At 37.7% G+C, this 22,115-nt stretch overlaps 1 protein-coding gene and 2 pseudogenes across 3 annotated transcripts; 2 read left to right on the top strand and 1 right to left on the bottom strand.

Annotated features, from left to right (window-relative positions):
• The first annotated feature begins 65 nt into the window (after positions 1 to 65).
• On the top strand, positions 66 to 3,048 carry LOC145628225 (non-functional NADPH-dependent codeinone reductase 2-like; annotated as a pseudogene). The gene is made up of 4 exons (XR_014111419.1): positions 66 to 404; positions 2,061 to 2,304; positions 2,547 to 2,719; positions 2,824 to 3,048. The product of XR_014111419.1 is annotated as a non-functional NADPH-dependent codeinone reductase 2-like (transcript).
• A 134-nt stretch (positions 3,049 to 3,182) lies between these two features.
• LOC145642025 (uncharacterized) lies at positions 3,183 to 12,243 on the bottom strand (annotated as a pseudogene). The gene is made up of 5 exons (XR_014115613.1): positions 11,532 to 12,243; positions 6,628 to 7,750; positions 5,970 to 6,398; positions 4,269 to 5,834; positions 3,183 to 4,106 (listed from the first exon to the last, which is right to left on the bottom strand). The product of XR_014115613.1 is annotated as an uncharacterized LOC145642025 (transcript).
• An 8,131-nt stretch (positions 12,244 to 20,374) lies between these two features.
• LOC145628243 (uncharacterized) lies at positions 20,375 to 20,824 on the top strand. The gene has a single exon (XM_081680544.1). The coding sequence runs from the start codon at positions 20,375 to 20,377 to the stop codon at positions 20,822 to 20,824; it is 450 nt and encodes a 149-aa protein (XP_081536670.1).
• Positions 20,825 to 22,115: the final 1,291 nt, after the last annotated feature.

The following is a 22,115-nucleotide window of genomic DNA, read 5'->3' on the forward strand; positions in this document are numbered from 1 at the left end:
AGCTTACTAGCTACTAAGACTACAACACTAAACAAAAAAACAGGGGAAATTTAGAGTAGGGAAGAAAAAAACATGGCAAGTGAGGCAACTTCACCAAAAAATCCAACAATTCAGCTAAGTCATGGTGGAGTGTCAATGCCTGTTTTGGATCTAGGCATGGCCCCGAACCCTCCGGTACCCGATGAAGTAACAAAAGATGTCGTGTTAGACGCGGTGGAAGTAGGCTACTGGCACTTTGACACGGCTACCATCTATTTCACTGAAAAGGCTCTAGGGGAGGGCATTTCTGAGGTGCTTAAACGTGGGATGGTTAAGTCAAGAGAGGACCTCTTTATCACTTCTAAGTTGTGGGTTAGTGATGGACATCCTAACCTTGTTGTTCCTGCTCTCAAAACTAGCCTACAGTAAGTTGTTCCTTATACTTCAAACAATTGTTTTTTCCAATAAATTATTGTATGATAGATTAAATTTGTCGTCCCTATAGAACACATATGATTAAAGTTCATTCTAACTTCCTAAGGAATTAGGTTGAAATTATGTGATTATCTTCCCTTAGGGACTGTTCTCTTCCGTTGAAATTCAGTTCTGTTCAGTTCAGTTCAGTTCAGCTCATTTCAGTTCAGTTCAATTCAGTTCAGCTCTTAATTTATGTCTAATGATATTGCTAATGATATAAAGCCAAATTTCATTCTTTTAAGCTCTTATTACAATGACGACGACAACAACAACAACAACAACAACAACAACAACAACAACAACAACAACAACAACAACAACAACAACAACAACAACAACAATAATAATAATAATCAATAAGTAATAATAATAATAATAATAATAATAATAATAATAATAATAATTGAAATAATAATACTAATAATAATAACCAATAAATAATAATAATAATCATCAACAAATAATAATAATAATAATAATAATAATAATAATAATAATAATAATAATAATAATAATAATACTAATAATAATAATCAATAAATAATAATAATAATAATAATCATCAATAATTAATAATAATAATAATAATAATAATAATAATAATAATAATAATAATAATATGTACATTTGTATATACACATATGTATAGTAATAAATAATCAATAAATAATCAAAGATCACTAATCCGTAGTTAAAAATCACTAATTAATAAGTTCAGTTCAGTTCAGTTCAGCTTAGTTCAGCTCAGTTCAGTCAGTTCAGTTCAATTCAGTTCAGTTCAGTTCAGTTCAGCTGAGTTCAGTCAATCGGAACAGGCCCTTAGATTGATTTAACATTTATGTTAAAAGAGACGGATCACAAGGGCGGAACCAGAATTTACTTATAGACCGGGCCGAAGTTATAAAGTATTTCAATTAATAAAGCCACCACAAGGGAAAAAAAAAGTGCAAACAAGGGAAATTGAATCTTTGACCTTCCATATCTATACATTAAGTAACTAATCAATTACAAAACTTATACATTTTACCCAAATTTTTTTATTTATATGTATCAAAATCTGGGCATAGGGGGGCCAAGGCCCGGGTAGGCCCCCCTAGATCCACCTATGACAAATCAGACTAGTTTTAAAATACAAGTTGATCTTTGAGATCAATCACATGACTTTCTCGTAAATAAATCAAAAACTTTTTCCTTAAAAGCGGGCCCCACAAGACTAAATAAATTTTTTTATTTACTTACTGAAATGTCATGTAATGAACAAATAATTTTAACTGAGTAATTCATTTTGGATGGGAGGGAATACAACATTAGTATAACCTAGCCTTAATTGATCCTGAAATAGTATACATTCAAAAAAAAATCTTGAAATAGTATATGTTGAAATATAACCAAGGTATATCTTTTTGATCAGAGGTTGAATCGATCATCAGAAGAAGAATTAGGCCAAAAATTAGGATACATTCTGGAAAAATCAAACCAGTAACTACTTCATATTATTGTTGGAATACAAAATCAGTAAAACCTAGCCTTAAATTATCTTGAAATAGCCTTAATTTTCCAACAAATAAAGGTAGCTTACATTATTGTTTCTATCCTTTATACAGGAACATGAAGTTGGACTACTTGGATCTATACCTTATACATTGGCCTGTAAGCACCAAGCCAGGACCACCTGCCTATCCCATTAAGAAGGAAGAGTTCCTTCCTCTTGACATCAAGGGTGTGTGGACTGCCATGGAAGAGTGCCAACGACTTGGCCTCGCCAAAGCCATTGGCGTTAGCAATTTTACAAAAAAGAAGCTTAAACAGCTTATGGCAACTGCAACCATACCACCTGCAGTCAATCAGGTGAGTCCTCTTATACTTCGTACAATGTGATACTCCCACTGTCCCAAAATAATTGCTCGCATTTGTGTTACAAAGCCATTAGCCTACTTGCTTCATAAATGTAATGTGATTCGGGTTTACTTTGAATACATATAACATTATCACAATTCACAAATACTCAGATTTATAGCTAAAACTATTTAAAGATTGCTTCATATATAAGATCAATATAACAATGTTATACTGTCAAAATATTTGTAAAGGTGGAAGTTAACCCTACATGGCAACAAAAGGAACTAATAGACTTCTGCAAGGAGAAAGGAATAATAGTAACAGCATACTCGCCGTTGGGTGGCCCTCTTGGAGGGCACAACGGAGTAATGGGATCCGATATACTCAAAGACATAGCAAAGGCTTTGGAAAGAGTGTTGCTCAGGTACTTTTCTTCAAATCATCATACATTGGAGTAGTTAGGCTCTCTTATAACATCTTATTTAGTCCTTTATACTCAGAAGTCCCCTAACAAGTTATTGTTTGTAGGTTGCACTGAGGTGGGCATATGAGCTTGGCATTACAGTCGTCGTGAAGAGCTTCAATAAAGACAGGATGAAACAGAACCTTGAAATTTTCGAGTTTGAACTGAGCTCAGATGACCATGAGAAGATTCGTCGTATCCCACAAGGCAGGACATGTGATGGACTAGATTACACTTCACCTTTAGGTCCTATATATACAATTGAGGAGCTTTGGGATGGTGAAAACTGAGATTGCCATAATTTCTAGCCCATAAGTTCTTGCTTCCTTAGTTCGCAATTTAGGACTGTTTAAAACTCGCTTTATCAAGTGTTTAGTAGTTACTATATTTATGAATAAGTTATGAACAAGTCATGGTAATTTTTCAATTGATCTATGGACTATTGAGCAGTTTGTAAGTATAATTCTGCAAAACATTTATTGTGAATATTATGAGAGATACCAAAATACTAGCCTGATCATAAACCAGATTGGAATATCATTAGCACTCCATACTCCATAGTAACACTTTCAGTGAAGGTCGCGTCAAATAAGCAGTACTGCTGGAAGATCATAGAATGAGAAGCGTAACACTACTAAATCATGCACAACCTTCCATGAAAATCAACCGTTAAAGAACTACTCGGTCATGTTTCATCGCAATATTATCTTATATAATCTAGAAATAATCATGTATATAAACCTTCAAGCTCACATCATACTGAAAACATACTCATTCTACCACCATCCATGATTTAAAAGTTACAGCTGCTCCAGAACTTTTGACATCATTGATCCATGGAGCGAAAAAAGTTCAGTAGCCTCTGGGATACAGATTGATGGCTTTTGACTACTGACAACGAGTCCTCATCACCATCAAAATCATCATCATTTTCAAAAACTAGATGAATTCCCCACTTTTTGATCTCAATTCCGGTGACAGTTCCTCTCCTCCACTCTCCCTTTATTATATCTCCTCCTTTTAACAAAGAAACCAAAGGATTATATGCCTTGAATCTGCACAGATAGAGCTGATCTTCCTGCGTGCGTGGAACTCCCATTAAGTATAGTGTAGTACGGAAAATGGGTTCTCCGAGTCTGAATATACAAGCCTGAATATCAGTGATGCCAGGATACTGATGAACTCGTATCTCATCTAATACTCTAGGATCCACAGACACTACAAGAGCGACAATCACATTTTTTATTGCAAGGTTTGGATGAGCTGCAAAAGTGACAGCCGTCTGAGAAAACCAGTCAGGAATTTCACTTCCCGGAACACTCAGATTGTTCAAATTCCTCAAAGTTTCCTGCAGAAAAACACGATACAATATTAGCAGCAACTCGCTTTACTTCTTTAACGATTCAGAATCCACAGGTTGTTGTCTTAGACGACTGTTAGTGACAAATGACTGAAAACTCTAATTAATCTGATTGAAAAATGCAACTTGATAAAGAAAGGGTACTGATACCTTGCGTAGTCTTCTCCGGACAGATGATTTGATTGCTTTGTTACAACCCCCCATAAACAACCTTCTCAAAGACTTCAAGCATTCAAGACCTGGAACATCAATAACTTTGTTGCAGTTTGCAAGCTGTAGTTCTTGTAATCTTTCAAGATTTGAGAGGTCACTTATACACATTAGTTCATAACAATCAGCCGCGTTTAGTTCTACCAAAGTTGATGGAAGTTGAGGAAGGGACCTCAGCTCTGTACAGTAGCGCAGCAATAGCTTCTGTAAAGAACTAAGGCCCTCCAGTGTCACAGGAAGGCTGTGAAAATCATTGTATCCAAGATTCAAAATCTCCAGCTTGGATAACTTGTTAAAATCATTACTTATCTGACCACAAATTCCACAAGTTCGAGCATCAAATTCTTCCAAATTGGAAAGCTTGCAGAAAGAAGCAGGAAGTTCACTAAGCCTTGCGAGTTTATTGGAAGACTTCTTCATTTTCAATACCCTTAAGTCACCAAGCAACCCAAAGCTTTCCGGCAAACTTGTCACAGCAGTTTCCTCCATCATAAATACACACAAGGACCCCAATGATCCGATAGACTCGGGTAGGCTGCATAGCTTTTGACAATTATTCAAGTTTAACCATGTAAGATTCTCCAACTCCCCTATGGACTCTGGCAGCTGTATTAAATCGGCGCCTACAACAGTGAGCATGGTAAGATTTGACATTTTGCCGATTGATTCTGGTAGTTTTTCAAGGAAACTACAACCAGTCATCTGAAGCTTCTCAATAAATTTTAAGCAACCAATATCATCTGGCAGTGATTTAATCGGTGTATTAGTTAGTTTGAGATCGACAATAGAAGCTAATCCTGCTACTGAATCAGGCAGCTTGACAAGAGAATGACAGCTTTCAAGTGATAAGACTTTCAGACAGGATAGTGCACAAATGGATGAAGGAAGTTCCTGGATTGAAGTAGAATTAAGGTGCAACTCAGTCAAAGATTTGAGCCTTCCCACTGATTCAGGAAGGGCTGTAAGCGAGGAACAGGAATACAAACTTAATTCCTCGAGGCTTGTCATGGATCCAATAGATACAGGTAACTCTTTAAGATTAGTATGAGAAAGTGAAAACTTTTTCAGAGAGATAAGAGACCCTATCTCTTCAGGCAGCCTTGTTATCTGGTAGCAACTTTGTAGACTAAGATCTTCAAGCTGTGTAAGGTGAAATAAATATTCAGGCAACTCAGAAATTGCTGTGTTATCGAGATGTAGTTGGATCAACGATGTCATGCTACGAACATCATGGGGAAGTCCTGTGAACTTTCTGCATTCAGATAGAAGCAGATCCCTGAGACCTTTCATCCCCGTCACATCTCTTGGAAAATCAACCAAATTTGAGCATCTTCTTAGATTCAAGTGAGCAAGAGAGCTCATATTTCCGATTGACTCATGAATTTTAGTCAGTCCCATACAAAGCTCAAGTGTAAGCTTTTTCAAATGTCGATGTCCAGACATGTCAGGAAGAGCTTTAAGGCAAGAGCAACCATAGAGATTTATCACCACCAAGTTCCCAACCACCTGAAAGCCAAGCCAAGAATATTCTAAATTTACAACAGAATAAAGATTTTATGGTAAGAGAGAAAGCTCCAAACTTAAGGTGAGGTACTCTACTATGAGTTATGTCAGCATTCAACACTTCAGTGTGACATTTACCTTGTTGAAATTGAAACCCCAACATGCCTGATCTGAGTACCACAAATGTTCTATTCTGCTTTCCGAAAGATCAAGCACACGAATTTGCTCTGGCATAGTAGCAGGAAAAGTCTTTTGAGGGTATCCTTTCCATTGCAGCCACCTTAACTCGGAGGACATATATTTGAAGTTTCCTTGCAAGTTTGCGTGATTTATTTGAAGCAGTTTCAGATGTACCATCTTCTTAAACCAAATTGTTTGAAGAGCAGGTTTTTGATCCTCATCTGTTAGATGCAGTGAAATTAGTCCCTTGAATTTTTCTTTGACGTACCTGACAAAAGTACTGATACCAGGATTCCTTTTGAAGTTGTTCCAATAACTCTTTTCATCAAGGGAGTCTAGAGGAGGCTTTTCTATGTCCAGAACAATTCCCCGTACTGCATCTGTTACCTGTGATACATCATATTGCACAAATTTAAGTATATATGTCTCTGAAACACCATGATCAAGAGTGAAACTCAGTACTCAGTATCATTGAAATATTTTGAAACTCAGTACTCAGTACCTGTGATGCATCATTGATTCATTGAAAAAAAACTAAACAACTAATCTGATGCACAATTTATTTTGCATTTTGTTAAACTATTACTCAATGTCAATTTAAAAAGAGAGAATATACATTTTCATGGCGCAAGACATGCATTATCTCCTCATAGTCCCACAGTCTGCTACGCTTTCCAGTACTTTGAAAGCTTTCCTCTATGACTATTTGCCTTCCCATGTCCCGAATTTGATCATGCATCCACAGCTCCTTATAGCTGTCTTTTTTTATCTTCAGGAGTGATTTTGTGACAAGGCTACCTATAGCTAACTCGGCCCTTAAGCCACAACCTTCTAAAATGTCTACAACATCCTCTCGTTTTAGGTTCATTTGAATTAATAAACACGAAAGGTCAAGAAATACGGTTTTCTCTTGGTTATCTAGCCCATCATAGCTGAATTTCAACACCTGCTGAAGATTAGATGGTCGAAATGTTTTTAATTTCATTAAAGCATCCTCCCACTCCTTTTTTGTCTTCTTAACCAAGGAAGAACCAAACACCTCTAACGCCAAAGGAAGTCCACCCGTTAGAGAAACAATCCTCTCAGAAACATCTCGAAACTCTTGTGTAGGATCCATTCTTCCTAAAGCATGTATGCTAAAAAGTTCAAGTGATTCCCCTGGATCAAGCTTCTCTGCTTCATATAGTTCACGATCATTAAGAGCAAAATCATGTAACGCGTTCACATTTCTACTTGTAACGATTATCCTGCTCCCGTCTACAAACCATTCTCTTACAATGCCAAGTTTTTCAAGCTGGCCTGCTTCAGAGACATCATCCAACACAACCAGGAGTCGGTTCTCATTAACAATCATCTTGATCTTTTGTCTATTCACAACATCGTCTTCTTTCACAGGTAACATTCTTTTTAAGGAAAGATCACTTATGAGTTTGTCTTGAACACCCATAAGACCCTCTTTAGTACATAGTTGTTCTCTAACATTGGAAACATAGCAGCGATGCTTAAACTTTACGACAAGTTTATTGAAGACAGCCTTAGCCAATGTTGTTTTGCCTATTCCTGGCGTTCCATGGATTCCCAAAAACCGAACACCCGGTGAGCGAAGATCTAAAGTTTCAATCACTTTGTCAACACGAGAATCCAACCCAACTGCAAGTTTCACCACATACTCTGGAGTGTTCTTTAACTCACTCCAGACTTGTAGAGCTATACGTTGTATAACATCCTCACTTTCATCACTGCCATTGCATTTGAAATTAAATTTTGTTAGTAGGAACATTAAGGAATTGAAGGGAGGCGTTGTATAAAGAGCTACCAAGGGTTATGAACTAAGCTTTGTTTGGATAGCAAAGAAAGAAGGAAAGGAAGGTGAGGAAAAAAGGAGGAAGGTAAGGGAAAAGAAAGGGAGGAGAAGGTGATCTCCATTCTCTCTCCAAATCTCTCCAATTTTGGAGGAATTTTGCTTATTAAAGAGAGAGGGAAAATAGATCCCTCTCCTTCCCCTTCCTTCCCCCAATCCTTCCCCCTTCCTTCAAATAGATCCCTCTCCTTCCCCTTCCTTCCCCCTTCCTTCAAAGAAGAGAATGTGTCCCCCTCTCTTTCTCTTCTCTTCTTTTCCTTCCATTTCTTTAAATCTAAACTAACGAAGTGTCTTTCAATCAATCAATCAATCAAAGCCTTAATCCCAAATAACGAAGTGTCTTTCAAAAAAAAAAAACACAAACAAACAAAGTGTAATATTCTTGGTTATTTGTTGCGTAAACAAAAAAATTATATTTGCAAATAACATGACAGATTGATAGAAGAAAAATAAAATAATAAGGGGGCCATATTTTTGTTTTATATTCTTGGTTATAACTTCCACTACAAAATTCAAAATTAGATGACCATATATTAATAGAGGTAAAGGGTAGAAAAAATCACAAAATATAGGCATTGATCTTTATCCAACAATATTAAAATGCTAAACCATTCAAAATATTTCAGATATAAACATGAAAAGTATCATTGTAGTTAAGCAAGAATAGTATGCACTCTTACACTATATTTTTTAAAAAAAAAAAATTTAAGTATAGTAACTAGTTTTAGGCTCGGACGATTATCCCAAACCGCATTATTTCCCTGATACAAATCTTAAAATTTTTTTTTTTTTTTTTTTTTTGAAAGAATATTTAATTTTTGTTGAATGACACGAATATAAATAACAAATTTTTTTATTAAATTTTAACAATTTTTATTTTTTAAGATTAAATTATAAATGATTTTCTTAAAAATTAAACCCGTCCCCTCCCCACTCCCCTAAAAACAAAAAACTCCCTCTTACACCGATTTGTATTCAACCTTATTATCGCCGCCGACGACTCCACCGTCGCAGAGGTCACCGGAAACTTAGTCAAGAGTTCAAGACCATGCTAGCTTCTTTGACAAGCTTGTAATCTAATTTCGGCGAAGTTCTACCTGCCGATAAACGACGATGAAAACTTGAAAAGCCATGGTTTCAAGGGTTATGGAAAGCAGCAAAAGCAATTAAAATTGAAGCTTAAATAGATTGGGAATACAAAGAAATCGAGACATCGATTGAACCTGAGAAATCGTCGAAATCAACCATAGATTTGTTGGAGGAGTCACTGGAGAGTACGAAATGGGGGGGCTGGGCGTGTCGGCGGCTGGCTGGTTGGTGGTTGAGGGGGTGGTTTATTTTTATTTTTTTTTAAATGTTAAAAATCTAATCATGGTTAAAGATTTAAAGATTTAAAGAGTTTAATTAAATGTTCCGTAAGTCCGTAGTTAGGGTTTGCTCTGATTTACTGAATTTATCTAAACTTAACTGATTTGAGCTAAAGTGAATTGATTGGAGCTAAACTGAATATTTTATGAGAGAAGAAAATTAGGAACTGAACATAACTAATTGGAGCTGAATTGAAGTGAAATGAATTGAAATTAAGATGAAGTAAACAAACCCTTACTCCAATTATATTTGATATTTCAATGATATAACATTACCAAAAAGAAAATTAAAAAATTAAATGTTACTCGAGATATTCCCATTTTCTTACTCGTATTAGTCAAAAGATATATTTTGACAAACTATGGAGTACTCGTATAAGATTTTAGGAAATACTTCATATACCAAAAGCGTTTACATATTTCAATTTTTTCCAAGGAGTTAGAAAAAAATTTCATATTTTGACCCAAAAGGGATGATAACAGATTGAAAGAGACTAATTTCTTTTTCTTTTTCTTTAATGTCAAGATGTTAACATTTCACATACGTCTTTTACTTATTTTTACTCTTTTGGAAAAATATATTGTACTTCCTCCGTTTTATTTTACTTGCAACACTTTTCTAAAAAGGAAATGTCACAATACTTGCAACACACTATAAAAGGAAAGTTTCTTTAGGAAAAAACTATACTATTTCCGTTATTTAAAACACATGGCCGACTAAATTACACTCCTAACAACCACTCATCCTATTTTAAAGTTTATTATATCATGTAAAACCCACCTTTCTTAATTACCGCGCTAAAGGGTGTGTTGTAAGTAAAAGAAAACGGAGAAAGTACATTTTATCTATTTGACTTTTTAAGGTTTTTAAAATGCATTTTAAAATGTTTATATCTGCTTTTTTATACATGTAAAAAATATAAATTAAATTAAAAATTAAATACTAGCAAAATATACTTATTTCAAAAAAAAAAATAAAAAATACTAGCAAAATATACTAAGACAAATCTAATAAAGATCTCAATGATTATAAGATAGAGGAAGCATTACTCGTACTTATTTAGACTTATAATTTATTTTTCAAATAATGCATAATTTTGTTTTTTTTTGGGAATAAAATAATGCATAATTCAAGATGCTCAACTTAAAAAGAGATACGGAGTGGGACCAAGTTTTCATTTGGCATTATAGAAGTCTTGTCACAAGTCACATCAAAAGACTACTACCACTATGAAACAACTCGATAATTGCATAATACTCCTTTGGTTATAATGGGAAATAGTAATTTATAATTCATGGAAAAAAAATTTCCCTTCTCAAATTTCTAGGAAATTAATTTAGTTTGTTTCGTTGAATTCCTATAAAATTTGAATGACCTTAAGGGAGGTGGGTAAATGAATTCCCAAAGTTATGTGGGAAATTGAATTGGAATTGCTAGGAATTTCTATTTCCTCTATTTTGCAATTTTTTTGTTAACCAACACTATTAATATCATGCGAGTGGAAATTTTGAGTGCCTACATAAAATTGGTGCAACCAAACAAGGCCTTACAAGTCATATGTGTTTGAGCATTTAAAAAAAAAGACTTAATAATTATCTGACAGTAAAACAAGTTAAATGTAAATTTAACACTAAACTAATTGAAATTATACCATAATTGTTAACTCATTACTGTATTTTAGACGATTTTAATTAAGGTACAGAATTCTGAAAACCTTGTACATACCATATAGATAATGATTTACGTAAGATTTATGAGATTGTATTGATTAATCCCAACTAGTTGTGAATAAGAGTAGACGTTAATATGATGATTATGCTAAGAGAATTGCCTTACGGATGAAGTTTTAAGGAGTCAATAAGGTTTTTTTTTTTTTCAATGAGAACTAAGAATGAAGAGTCAATAAGTTTATATCTTAGCTACGTACATATGACATTATAGAGTATAGCCTATAGAGTAATAAATATATGCCACTTTGGTATGATAAACAAGTGACGAAAAACGACAATACAAATGTGCTGCCGACTCAAATTATTAATTTATGTGTTTGGTATTATGAACATGAATCAACTCAAATTCAAAACACCGAATTAATTAGATTTAATTAAGGATTCTGCTAACGAAAATATTTAATTTAATAAAGTAGCAGTAATTTGGAAATAGATACTAAAATCAAGCGTCAATTGGTGTAATGAAGGTTGATTTTAATTTAATTTACGAAGTATGTATTATTAGTTAGCTTATCTAATACCATGTCAGTCAGCTTTTGCCTCTAATTAATTAATTATTACCTTGGAGAATAGCCTGTATAACCAGAAATATTACCGGCATCTTTCAAAGCACTTCTCTACTTCTCAATCTCAGCTTCACTAATCTTCTTCGCTTCATCATTTATAAGTTTCTCAAACCCCTTACCAAGCTCCCCTCGCTGCCTCCGAACATCAGACGGGTCAACTCCGTAGAAAACGGGTATGACCCGTTTTCGACACTCGAAAAGTCTCGACAGCTCGTCGAGACACCACCGTGAGTCAGCGTACCTAGGAGATATAATGGCCACCGCAAGAGCGGAGTCCACTATAGCTTCATCCAGGGTAGGCTTTATAGTATCACCTTTCTCCATGCCTTTGTCGTCCATGAAGGGTCTTAAGCCCTTGCTTTCGAGGGCGTCACGCAGTAGTGTTGTGAAGTTGTGACGTGTGTCTTCGCCTCGAAAGCTTAAGAATACGTCCCAGTTTACCCGTTTTTCTAGCATTGATGGTGGAAGATACGGCGGCATTTCGATGTTTGGGATCATGTACGATGATGGTGACGACGACGAATATTCGCCTCCTCTCTCCATGTTTTGGAGAGTGAGAGTCTGATAGGGATGTTGAGGTGTTGAGGATAAGAGAAATGAATGAATGAAATAAAATGGAATCGAATGCTAATGTTTAGTCCTATAATGCCTTTTACATTTTGATGTTTTGTACGAAGACATACGTACGTACGTAGTGTATATTGTGTATATATACGTACGGAGCATTAATTATAAATTTTTTTTTTATTTGTTGTCAATTTATACAAATAATTGTGTGCATGATTTGTATCTAAAATGTTGTACTATTGAATTAATTTGCAAAATATAATTTTAAAATACTTCAAACGGGTTTAAATTAGGAAAAATTAGAAAAAATAATCCCAACTTTCATCAATTTTCGTAGAATAATCCCAACTTTGAATTATACTGGAATAATCCGAACTTTTGGGGTAGTTCTTTTTCTTCAATCCCAAATACTGGTTACTGGTTCAATGGGTTTTTTTTTTTTTTTTTTTTTTTATAAAATGACACGTGTCGTACAGTAATTGGATAAAAAAAAAATTTTTTAAAAAAACAAAAAAAAATTACCTAGCCTGCGAAAACCCCAACCACCCTGAGAACAACTCCGGCAACCCGCCACCACCATAGCCCAGCCACCCGATCGCTGAACCTTCGTCCCTCCCCCACAACTAGACTCACCGCTCCGACGCTTCCTCTTAGCCACAGTCCCCTCCCCGAAATCCCCACGCAACCACCTATAAAAACCCTCCACTACCCATTTTGAAAACTTCCATCCAATTCGCTTTGAGGGTGTTTCGATGGTGTTTCGAATGGTTGGAGAGGGTTTTCGACGGTGAGGAGGTGGTTGTTGGGGGTTTTCGGGAGTGGGGGAGGGGTTTTGAGGGTGTTTCGAATGGATGGAGGGGGTTTAAAGAAATTTCCGGTTATGGAGGGCCGAAAACCAAATCGAGAAAGGAGGGGATTGGGGGTGGAGGTGGGTCACGACACCGACACCTGGGGTTTGGGGTGAAAGAGGTGCACAGTTGGGGCAGGGGAAGGGAGAGGTTGATGCGGTCGACGGTGGCAGGTGGTGATGGTGGTGGTGGGGGTTACGGGGGTCAGGAAGGGGGGATAAGGGTTTCCTGGTTTTTTAAAATTTTTTTCTTTTTTTGGACCAATTGCATTTTGACACGTGGCATATAACCTTAATATCAGGTCATTGAATTTTGTTGACCGGTTTAGGATTGAAGAAAAAGAACTACCCCCAAAGTTCGGATTATTCCAGTATAATCCAAAGTTGGGATTATTCTATCAAAATTGATGAAAGTTGGGATTATTTTTTCTAATTTTTCCTTTAAATTATTTGTAAATGTATACCTATGCTATTGAATTAATTTGTGAAGTATAAGTTTAAAATACTTCAAACGGGGTTTAAATTATTTGTAAATGTATACCTATGCTATTGAATTAATTTGTGAAGTATAATTTTAAAATACTTCAAACGGGGTTTAAATTATTTGTAAATGTATACCTAGTACTGTATATAATAATACTCCGTACAAATTGTACGGGAGGGAGCCGATAAAGATATTAATTAGCCGATAGCAACCTAATAATTATCGCGATCGCTCAATATCCATAACGGCCTTCATTTCGGCCACGTGGAGAGCTGCTCTAGACCACGTAGGCACCTGTTACCTACAAGGTCGGTTTGCCACCTACGCTAAGAGGTTGCACCAGCCTGGTTATTTTCCTATATATACTCAAGCATATTTTCATAATAAAGGTACAATCTCTCTTTCTTTCTCTCTCTAACTCTCTCTCTCTTTTTATTCCTTCTTCTTCCCAGATTGCTAGCTTTAGCATCGGAGTGGTTATTCCCGGATAACCCCCGAGCTAGCTAATCTGTATTGACTGTGCAGGCATTGATTTGGACGATAAACCTTTACCGACCCCAATACATCACGATATCGGAAATCACCCGGAACAATTGGCGCTAGAAGGAGGGGATATTAATAACTTCTATCGTCCAAAAAGACCTCTAACAATCATGGAAGGAAACAATGAAACCAACACCGGAAACTGAAAACCGAAATTATGATAACGGCATTCTGAACGCCAACGCCAATAAAATCATCAACAGTATGCCTGAGATTGTAGTGGAAGACGAAACTCACCTTCTTCACAAAGACACTACAAACACACCAATGACACTGGAACGAATTCGAGCACTTACCCCAGACCCCTTGGGAGAATTTACTCCATAGGAGCTAGAGATAACAGCTAGGGTCATGCGAGCAATGTCCCGAAAAAGAAAAGAGGTTGAGATAACGGCCACAAGGGAAGGGAGGAATATGCCGACAATACCTGTGGTCATTAACCTCGAAAGTCAATTCAATCAGGCAGAGCCGCAACCTCAACCTCGGCCTCCACCCGTTGCACCACAACCCAACGCGGCAGTGACACTGCCCGAGCAACAGGCCACTCAAACTGTGCAAAGGGGAGATTTAGGATCTTACCGGCAAGAAGCCAGCAATGGGCCGCCAAGACGTATATGCCGAGCTATAGTCAGGCCAAGGTGTAGGGAATATTTCAAGCATTACCCCTAGCTTGAACCCCACTGTGATCATACACTAAAGTACGGTGGCGTCCAAAGGGAAAGAAGCTAGAGCAAAAGAGTCGCCAACAAGTTTTAGGAACTTGTAAACCGTTCACGGGGTGAAGGTTACACCCCTTAACGATCCAGAAGATCGTCAACTCTATTAGGTCTGGAACCATGACTGGTAGTTCGGGGATGAAGTTACAAATCCAACCTAAAAGAGATTGAACCTGCCCTAATAATAGGCCTCTACTTTATTCTGATCGTATTCATGTGCGCTTTCTGACTAACATACAATCAATAGGTTTAACCCTAAACTTTTTTAATCTATGTTGGTTGAATATTAATGCACAAATAAATCTATTATTGGCGATCACTTGAATTATAATCAAATTAACCCTAAACAAGATTATTAATTATCTTATTAAGCGTGATTACTAGTACCAATTCCCTTTAAACATGCATAAAAGGTGTGAACAAGCAATAACAATAATAAGCATCAAGCAACATAATAATAATCATAATCATAATTATAAAAATAATAACAATCACAATCATAATCATGTTAAAGCATAATATTAATAGCAAGATCCTAGACATGATACTAACAAGATTAATAACAATCCCTAGCATGTCACTAAACAATAAAAATCAAAGCTTTAGCCCTAACATAATACTAACATGCTATTAGGAAAGACAATAAAAGGCATCATAAAAATCATAATTGACATTATATTCTTTAGCCTAAACATGATACTAGGAACTTATTGTTGTCATTCTAAACATGAAATTAAGAAAAACATCCTAACATGATACTAGGAATCAAAATAACAACCTAGACATGATTTCTATTTCATAATAACAATGCAAACAATTAAAGCACTTACTTGGATGCCTCGTACCTCTTTCTAATAAAAAAATACACACGTTAGTAACTTCAAGGAAAATAATAAAACAAACAATTAAATTAAAGAATTGAAAGAGAGATTTGGGACCAAACCCTCGGAAATTAAAACCTTTCACGTCTAGGGCAAAGACAACTTCGAATTATGCTAGGTATGTCTAGTGCTAATATATGAGGAATTGTGTTTGTAAAAAAGTTGGCTTAGAAAGAGAGAGAGAATAAGCTTAGAGAGAGAAGAGAATTAGAGAGAATAAGAATTGATGAAAATTGATGAGAAAAATTGATAATTGAAAACAGAATTTTAAGAGGCTATTTATAGAGAAAATCAGTCGGATGGATAAAAAAACAAATCGGAATTTCAACGAGAATAAAACACGATTAGTGGCAGACGCTGGTCATTAGCACCAGGCGCTGAAGGTTAGCGCCAGGCGCTAATGCTTGTCGTTAGGCGCTAATAATCAGTTTCACGCGCTTTTTTTATCATATCTTTTGATCCGGAAGTCCAAATAAGGCGTATAATATTTCGTTGGAAATATCTTGAAGTATACTTTCCAACCCAATTAAAATCAGATTAAAATCTTTTGTAGATAAAAAGATATGGCCGAAATAGTGGAAGGATGTCAGTTTTGGATAGAGTTTCATATCTCATTCATATCTTTTTCGTTATAGCTCGGATTTAATATTATAATATATCATTGGAAAGATAATTTCAAGATCTATCCAACCATATAAAATTTGTATAAATATTATGAGGCACGAAAATAAAATCTAAATATATTCCACTTCGTACAAAACAAGGATTCAAAAAAGGAGTAGTTTTATTCAATTTCAAACTCTTTGAAACATAATTATCAATCCTAACTCCATTAGGATTTAAAAGAACCTTCTATAGTATTCTAGAAGACTATAATCAATCCTAATAGCTTTAGGAATGATAATTAATAATAGGCCCTCCTCTAGATCATTGGGCCGCATGTAAACCCAGTTTAGTATTTTGGCCATAACTTCCTCATTATTCATCGGAATTGGGCTTATAACATATAGTTGGAAAGATCTTTTCAAACCCTATCCAACTACACCATTATTAGACCCTTATCATGGACCAAACTAAACTGGAATGCACGTTTTTCATAAATAGGGTAAGAAAAGAAATATTTTCAAAAACAGAAAGAAGAGATATTTTAATAAAAACATCCTTATTACTAGACTTTTCACAATTTCGCTTTGTTCGATAATCAAATGACATGAAAGGTACTCATCACTGGGTTTGGTTTTGGGGAGACACATTTGGGTGTCTACACAAGGATATCCCCCTTCACTCAGGAAATCCTTGACCAGCAAACGGAAAAGATCAAAATGTCGTCATGCATGTATGACGACAAGGGGGATCCTAAGAGATATGTGGCGGCATTTGAGAGCCACATGCTGATGTATACCAACACCGATGCCGTCTGGTGCAAGGTTTTTCCCACGACGTTGACAGGAGCGGCATCGGATTGGTTCTCTAATCTGGAACAAGGGTCTATAGACTGCTTCGATACTTGGTTGAGTTGTTCACGGGCCAATACATAAGTAACGCCATGAGGCAAAGAACGTCAAAGGAGCTTATGGCGGTTAAGCAAAGGAAAGATGAGTCTTTAAGGGACTTCATCCGGCGTTTTAATAATGAAGCTAACACTATACAAAAATTACAGCAAGAAATAGCTGTTATGGCCTTAATGAACGGCTTGACTGACAGCGATTTCAAGAGGTACATGGCACGAAAATCCTTCCCTAATCTCGGTACCGCATTCAGCAAGGCGCATGAATATATCAAGAGCGAAGAGCTCCTGAAAACCAACATCCAAATAGCATCGGTGGAACCACCTCGAAGACAAAGCACTTATATAGCACCTGAAACACATGTCGGTGGGATAAACCGACTGCAACAGCAAAATCAACAGAAAGCGAATAGGCCTGCCAGAGGCCTAGGGCGATACAATAATTACACTCAGCTGAACACACCCAGGGTCGCTATATATTCGATTAACTAACACAAGGAAGATTGGAATCGGCCGGCGCCAATGATAACCAAGGGTCGAGATGTGAAGAAATACTGCATGTTCCATAAGGATGTCGTCTATTATACTGAGGAATGTATTCAGTTGAAAGAGAATATTGAAGATCTCATTAGAAAAGGACATCTATCTCAATATCAATCCCAAGCAGGTACAAGCCGTCAACAACCCCCGCCGACGAGACAGACAAAATATCGAAAACAGGGTGATTCGTCAATGCAAGATGACAGCTACCGACAGGCACACACTAAGGTTTATCGGTAAGGTACTACACCACCTGGACGCAAAATTACTATCTATGTAATTACCGGGGGGCCTGTGCATGGAGGCTTTGTCAGTGGTGCGAAGAAAAGTTTGTCGGGGTATAAGCACATAGTAAACGCTCTGGGAGTGGATGAACGACCTCGACCAGCCGTTATCCCTTCCGTATCTTTTTCGGAGGCCGACACAAGGGGTATAGTCTTTCCCCATGATGATCCGTTGGTACTGATATTAGTGATAAATGGGTGCGACATCAAGCGCGCACTGGTAGACGGGGGTAGCTCGGCAAATATTTTGTTCGCAAAAGCGTTCGATGCCATGATGATAGGCCGAAAGTACTTAACACCGGTGCCATACCTAGTTATTGGTTTTAATGGTTCCACGGTTAGACCTGGGGCAGCATAAACTTACCGGTCTAAATTGGAGACGGTCCAACGACTCGAGATGTTATGGCCGAATTCCTGATAGTTGATGTACCGTCAGCATACAATGCCATTGTCGGCAGACCACTAATTCATGATACGCAGGCTGTAGTCTCGACATACCACCTTACAATGGTTTATGTCTCTAACGACGACAAGACACATTGTGTCAGAGGAAGCCAAATCATGGCAAGAGAATGTTACGTGACAGCACTAAAACAACCATGTCGGCAAGGTCTTACGAGCCAGAATAAAAAAAAAAAAAAGGGAGCGGTCTCCGTCCATGCACGACCTGGCAATGGAAAACTTTGATACAAGGCCCGTAACGGTACCTAGACCATTACCAGGAGGAGAAACAGTTGAGGTTGAGTTGTAGCCAGGGATGTCGATTTGGACAGTAAAAATCGGATCCAAAATGGACGCCGAGATGCAATGCCACTTAATCGAGCTCCTGTAGGAAAATGCCGATGTATTTTCCTTTTCGACTGATGAGATGCCGGGAATTCACCCCGATGTAATGGTGCACAAGCTAAATGTGGACAGGAAAGCTAGACCGATACGACAGAAGAAAAGAAATTTTTCTATAGAAAAGATTGAAGCTATACAAGCAGAAGTTAACAAACTGCTAGCGGCAGGTTTCATAGAACCGTTTACTTACCCGGAATGGCTAGCCAACGTAGTCATGGTCAAGAAACCATCAGGAAAATGGAGAATGTGCGTCGATTTCACGGACTGGAACAAAGCTTGTCCTAAGGACTGTTATCCACTACCGAGAATAGAACTCTTAGTTGACTCCACTTCCGGCCATGCCCTCTTAAGTTTTATGGATGCCTTCTCGGGATATCACCAAGTTGTCCTCTATCAGCCAGATAGGAATAAAGCAGCGTTTATAACAGATGCTGGAGTTTATTGCTACAAAGCACTACCTTTCAGACTGCGAAATGCAAGAGCGACCTACCAGAAGTTGGTAGATAAGGTTTTTGCAGACAGAAAGGAAGAAATGTGGAGGTATATGTGGACGAATCCATCGAAAAAAGCCGATTGGCTGCAGATCATGTTGCAAACTTAAAAGAAAGCTTTGACATCCTTCGACACTACCGAATGAAGTTGAATCCTGAGAAGTGTGTATTCGGAGTCAAGTCTGGAAAATTGTTGGGCTTTATGGTTAGCGAAAGAGGCATAGATGCGAATCCCGACAGAATTAAATCCATCTTCAGCCTGCCACAACCGAAATCCATTAAAGATGTACAAAAGCTAATCGGTCGAATGGCGGCATTAACAAGGTTTATCAGTAAGTCGACAGATAAGGCGTTACCATTCTTTGTTGTCCTCCGCCAAAACAAGACTTTTGTTTGGGGGAATGAACAAGTAAAAGCGTTAGAAGCGGTCAAGAATCACCTCCGATTGTTGTCGACAATAGCAAGATCGGAAACAGGAGAAACATTACAGCTTTATATCTTGGCTTCCCTGAAGACGGTAGCAGCAGTACTATTAGTGGAGCGAAAGAAAACACAGATGGCCATATACTTTGTAAGCCATGTGCTAAACGCTGCAGAACGAAGATACCCCCTAGTGGAGAAAATTGCATATGCAGTGATAATAGCGGCAAGAAAGCTGAGACCATACTTTGATGTGCATACAATCGAAATTCTGACCAATCAACCGTTAGAAAAATCTCTTTAGAAAATGGAAACTTCTGGTCGTTTGCTGAAATGGGCAGTTGAACTGTTAGAATACATGCTGATTTATACACCGAGAGTGTCAATAAAGGCTTACGCCTTGTCCGACTTCATAGTTGAAACTTCTTACACTGAAGATGAAGATGATATCGGTACTGGGAAGGTGTCAGTTGATGGCTCGGCAACCTCAACTGGGTCAGGGGCCGGAATCATCATGACCTCTCCACAGGGAGATGTCTTTGAGTATGCGATAAAATTCAAATTCAAAGCTTCCAACAACAAGGCCGAGTACGAGGCAGCACTGGCAGGGGTCTAGTTATGCATAGCGGCAGAGGCAAAGAGGGTGGAGCTGTCAACGGACTCACAATTAGTTGCTAGCCAATTCAGTGGGGGATACGAAGCCCGTGAGCCGACAATGATAGCCTATTTAGCTAAGCTCAAAAGCTTAACGGCAAATCTTGATCACTTTGAAATCAATTTAATTCCTCGTTGCCAGAACACACAAGCAGATGCACTGGCAAATCTTGCGAGTTCCAGCTTCAATGACTTAGAACGCACGGTAATGGTCGAGATTTTAAGTCATAGAAGCATAGACGAAGAAAAGAAGAAAGAGGTGAATTATGTGGCGGTAGACCGTGAATGGTACGACGATATCCTGGCTCATAAAGTGCACAGTGTGCTTCCTACTGATAAAAACGAAGCGCAAAAGATCAAGAAAGATAGCGTTTGGTTTGTTATGTTTCGAGGCATGTTGTACAAAAGAGGCTTCTTGTTACCTTTGCGCAGATGCTTAACAACATATGAATCCACGAGGGCGATTGCGGAAATCACTCGGGTGGCTGATCAATGTCATAAGAGGCGATGAAAAGAGGCTATTATTGGCCGACAATGAACGCAGATACGTTGGCTTACGCAAAAAGTTGTGATAAGTGTCAGAAGTTTGGGCCGACCATAAATCAACCGCCTAACGACCTGACACCTATCCTTAACTCCATACCCTTTGCACAATGGGGAATGGATATTGTCGGTCCCTTTACGTCGGCCACTAGAGGGCGCAAATTCCTGATAGAAGGGATAGACTACTTCATAAAGTGGGTCGAGGCTGAGCTAGTAGCAAAGAATACGGCAAATGAAGTGAAAAAATTTATTTGGAAAAATATATTCACCAGGTTTGGTTTGCCGATAGCAATGGTCTTTGATCATGGCTCTCAATTCGACTGTAGTCCAGTTAAGAATTTTCTTAGCATTTACAAAGTTAAATTCGCCTATGCTGCAGTCTGCCATCCCCTATTTAACGGTCGAGTTGAGACCGCTAACAAGCAAATATTAAACGCCTTGAAAAAAAATTGAAGATGCCAAGGGATTGTGGGCAGGCCTGGTGCCAGAAATATTATGGGCTAACAAGACGACAACAAAAGAAACTACAGGAGAGTCACCTTTCAATCTCGCTTTCGGCTCAGAGGCGGTCATTCCTACAGAAGTAGGTCTCCCAACGTTCCGAATTCAGCATTTCTGCGACTCTGCGAGGACCAAAATGACCTACTGTTACGGCAACAACTAGACTTCCTACCAGAGGTGAGGCTAACGACCGCGCTATCAAATCGGCAGCATATAAAAATAGGATGGGTTGGGCCTACAATAAACGCGTCAACTATAGACCACTGGAAGATGAAGATCTAGTTTTGCGTAGAACAATGACAACAGGCAAGGGAAATGCTGATGGTAAATTCACGGCCAATTGGGAAGGGCCATACCAGATATATGGGACCATGCGGCAAGGCTCTTATCAACTTATGACTCTACAGGGGGTCCCGTTAAGAACGTTTGGAATGCGGCTGTTTTGAAAAAATATTATGTTTAAATGTTTTTTATTTGTCATACCTTTTAGATCTATATTGGCATAACTCAAGGTCAAACGTTTTGTAATATTTTTCTTTTGGCTAAGGCCATTAATAAAAATTGCCAATGTTTTTCGGCCGCAAAATAGAACCATCTGCCCACTTTCGATATGTACGTGCAAACGACCTAGCTAGCTGTTGCGCCCATTCAAGTGAGGGGATGGTTGGATAACTAGCACACCTAAAGGCGAGTCGAATAGATGTCTGTAGACACCCAAGTATGTCTCCCCAAAACCAAACCCAGTGATGAGTACCTTT

This window comes from Chenopodium album, chromosome 1, assembly GCF_948465745.1.
Source record: "Chenopodium album chromosome 1, dcCheAlbu1.1, whole genome shotgun sequence".
Taxonomy (NCBI): Eukaryota; Viridiplantae; Streptophyta; class Magnoliopsida; order Caryophyllales; family Amaranthaceae; genus Chenopodium; species Chenopodium album.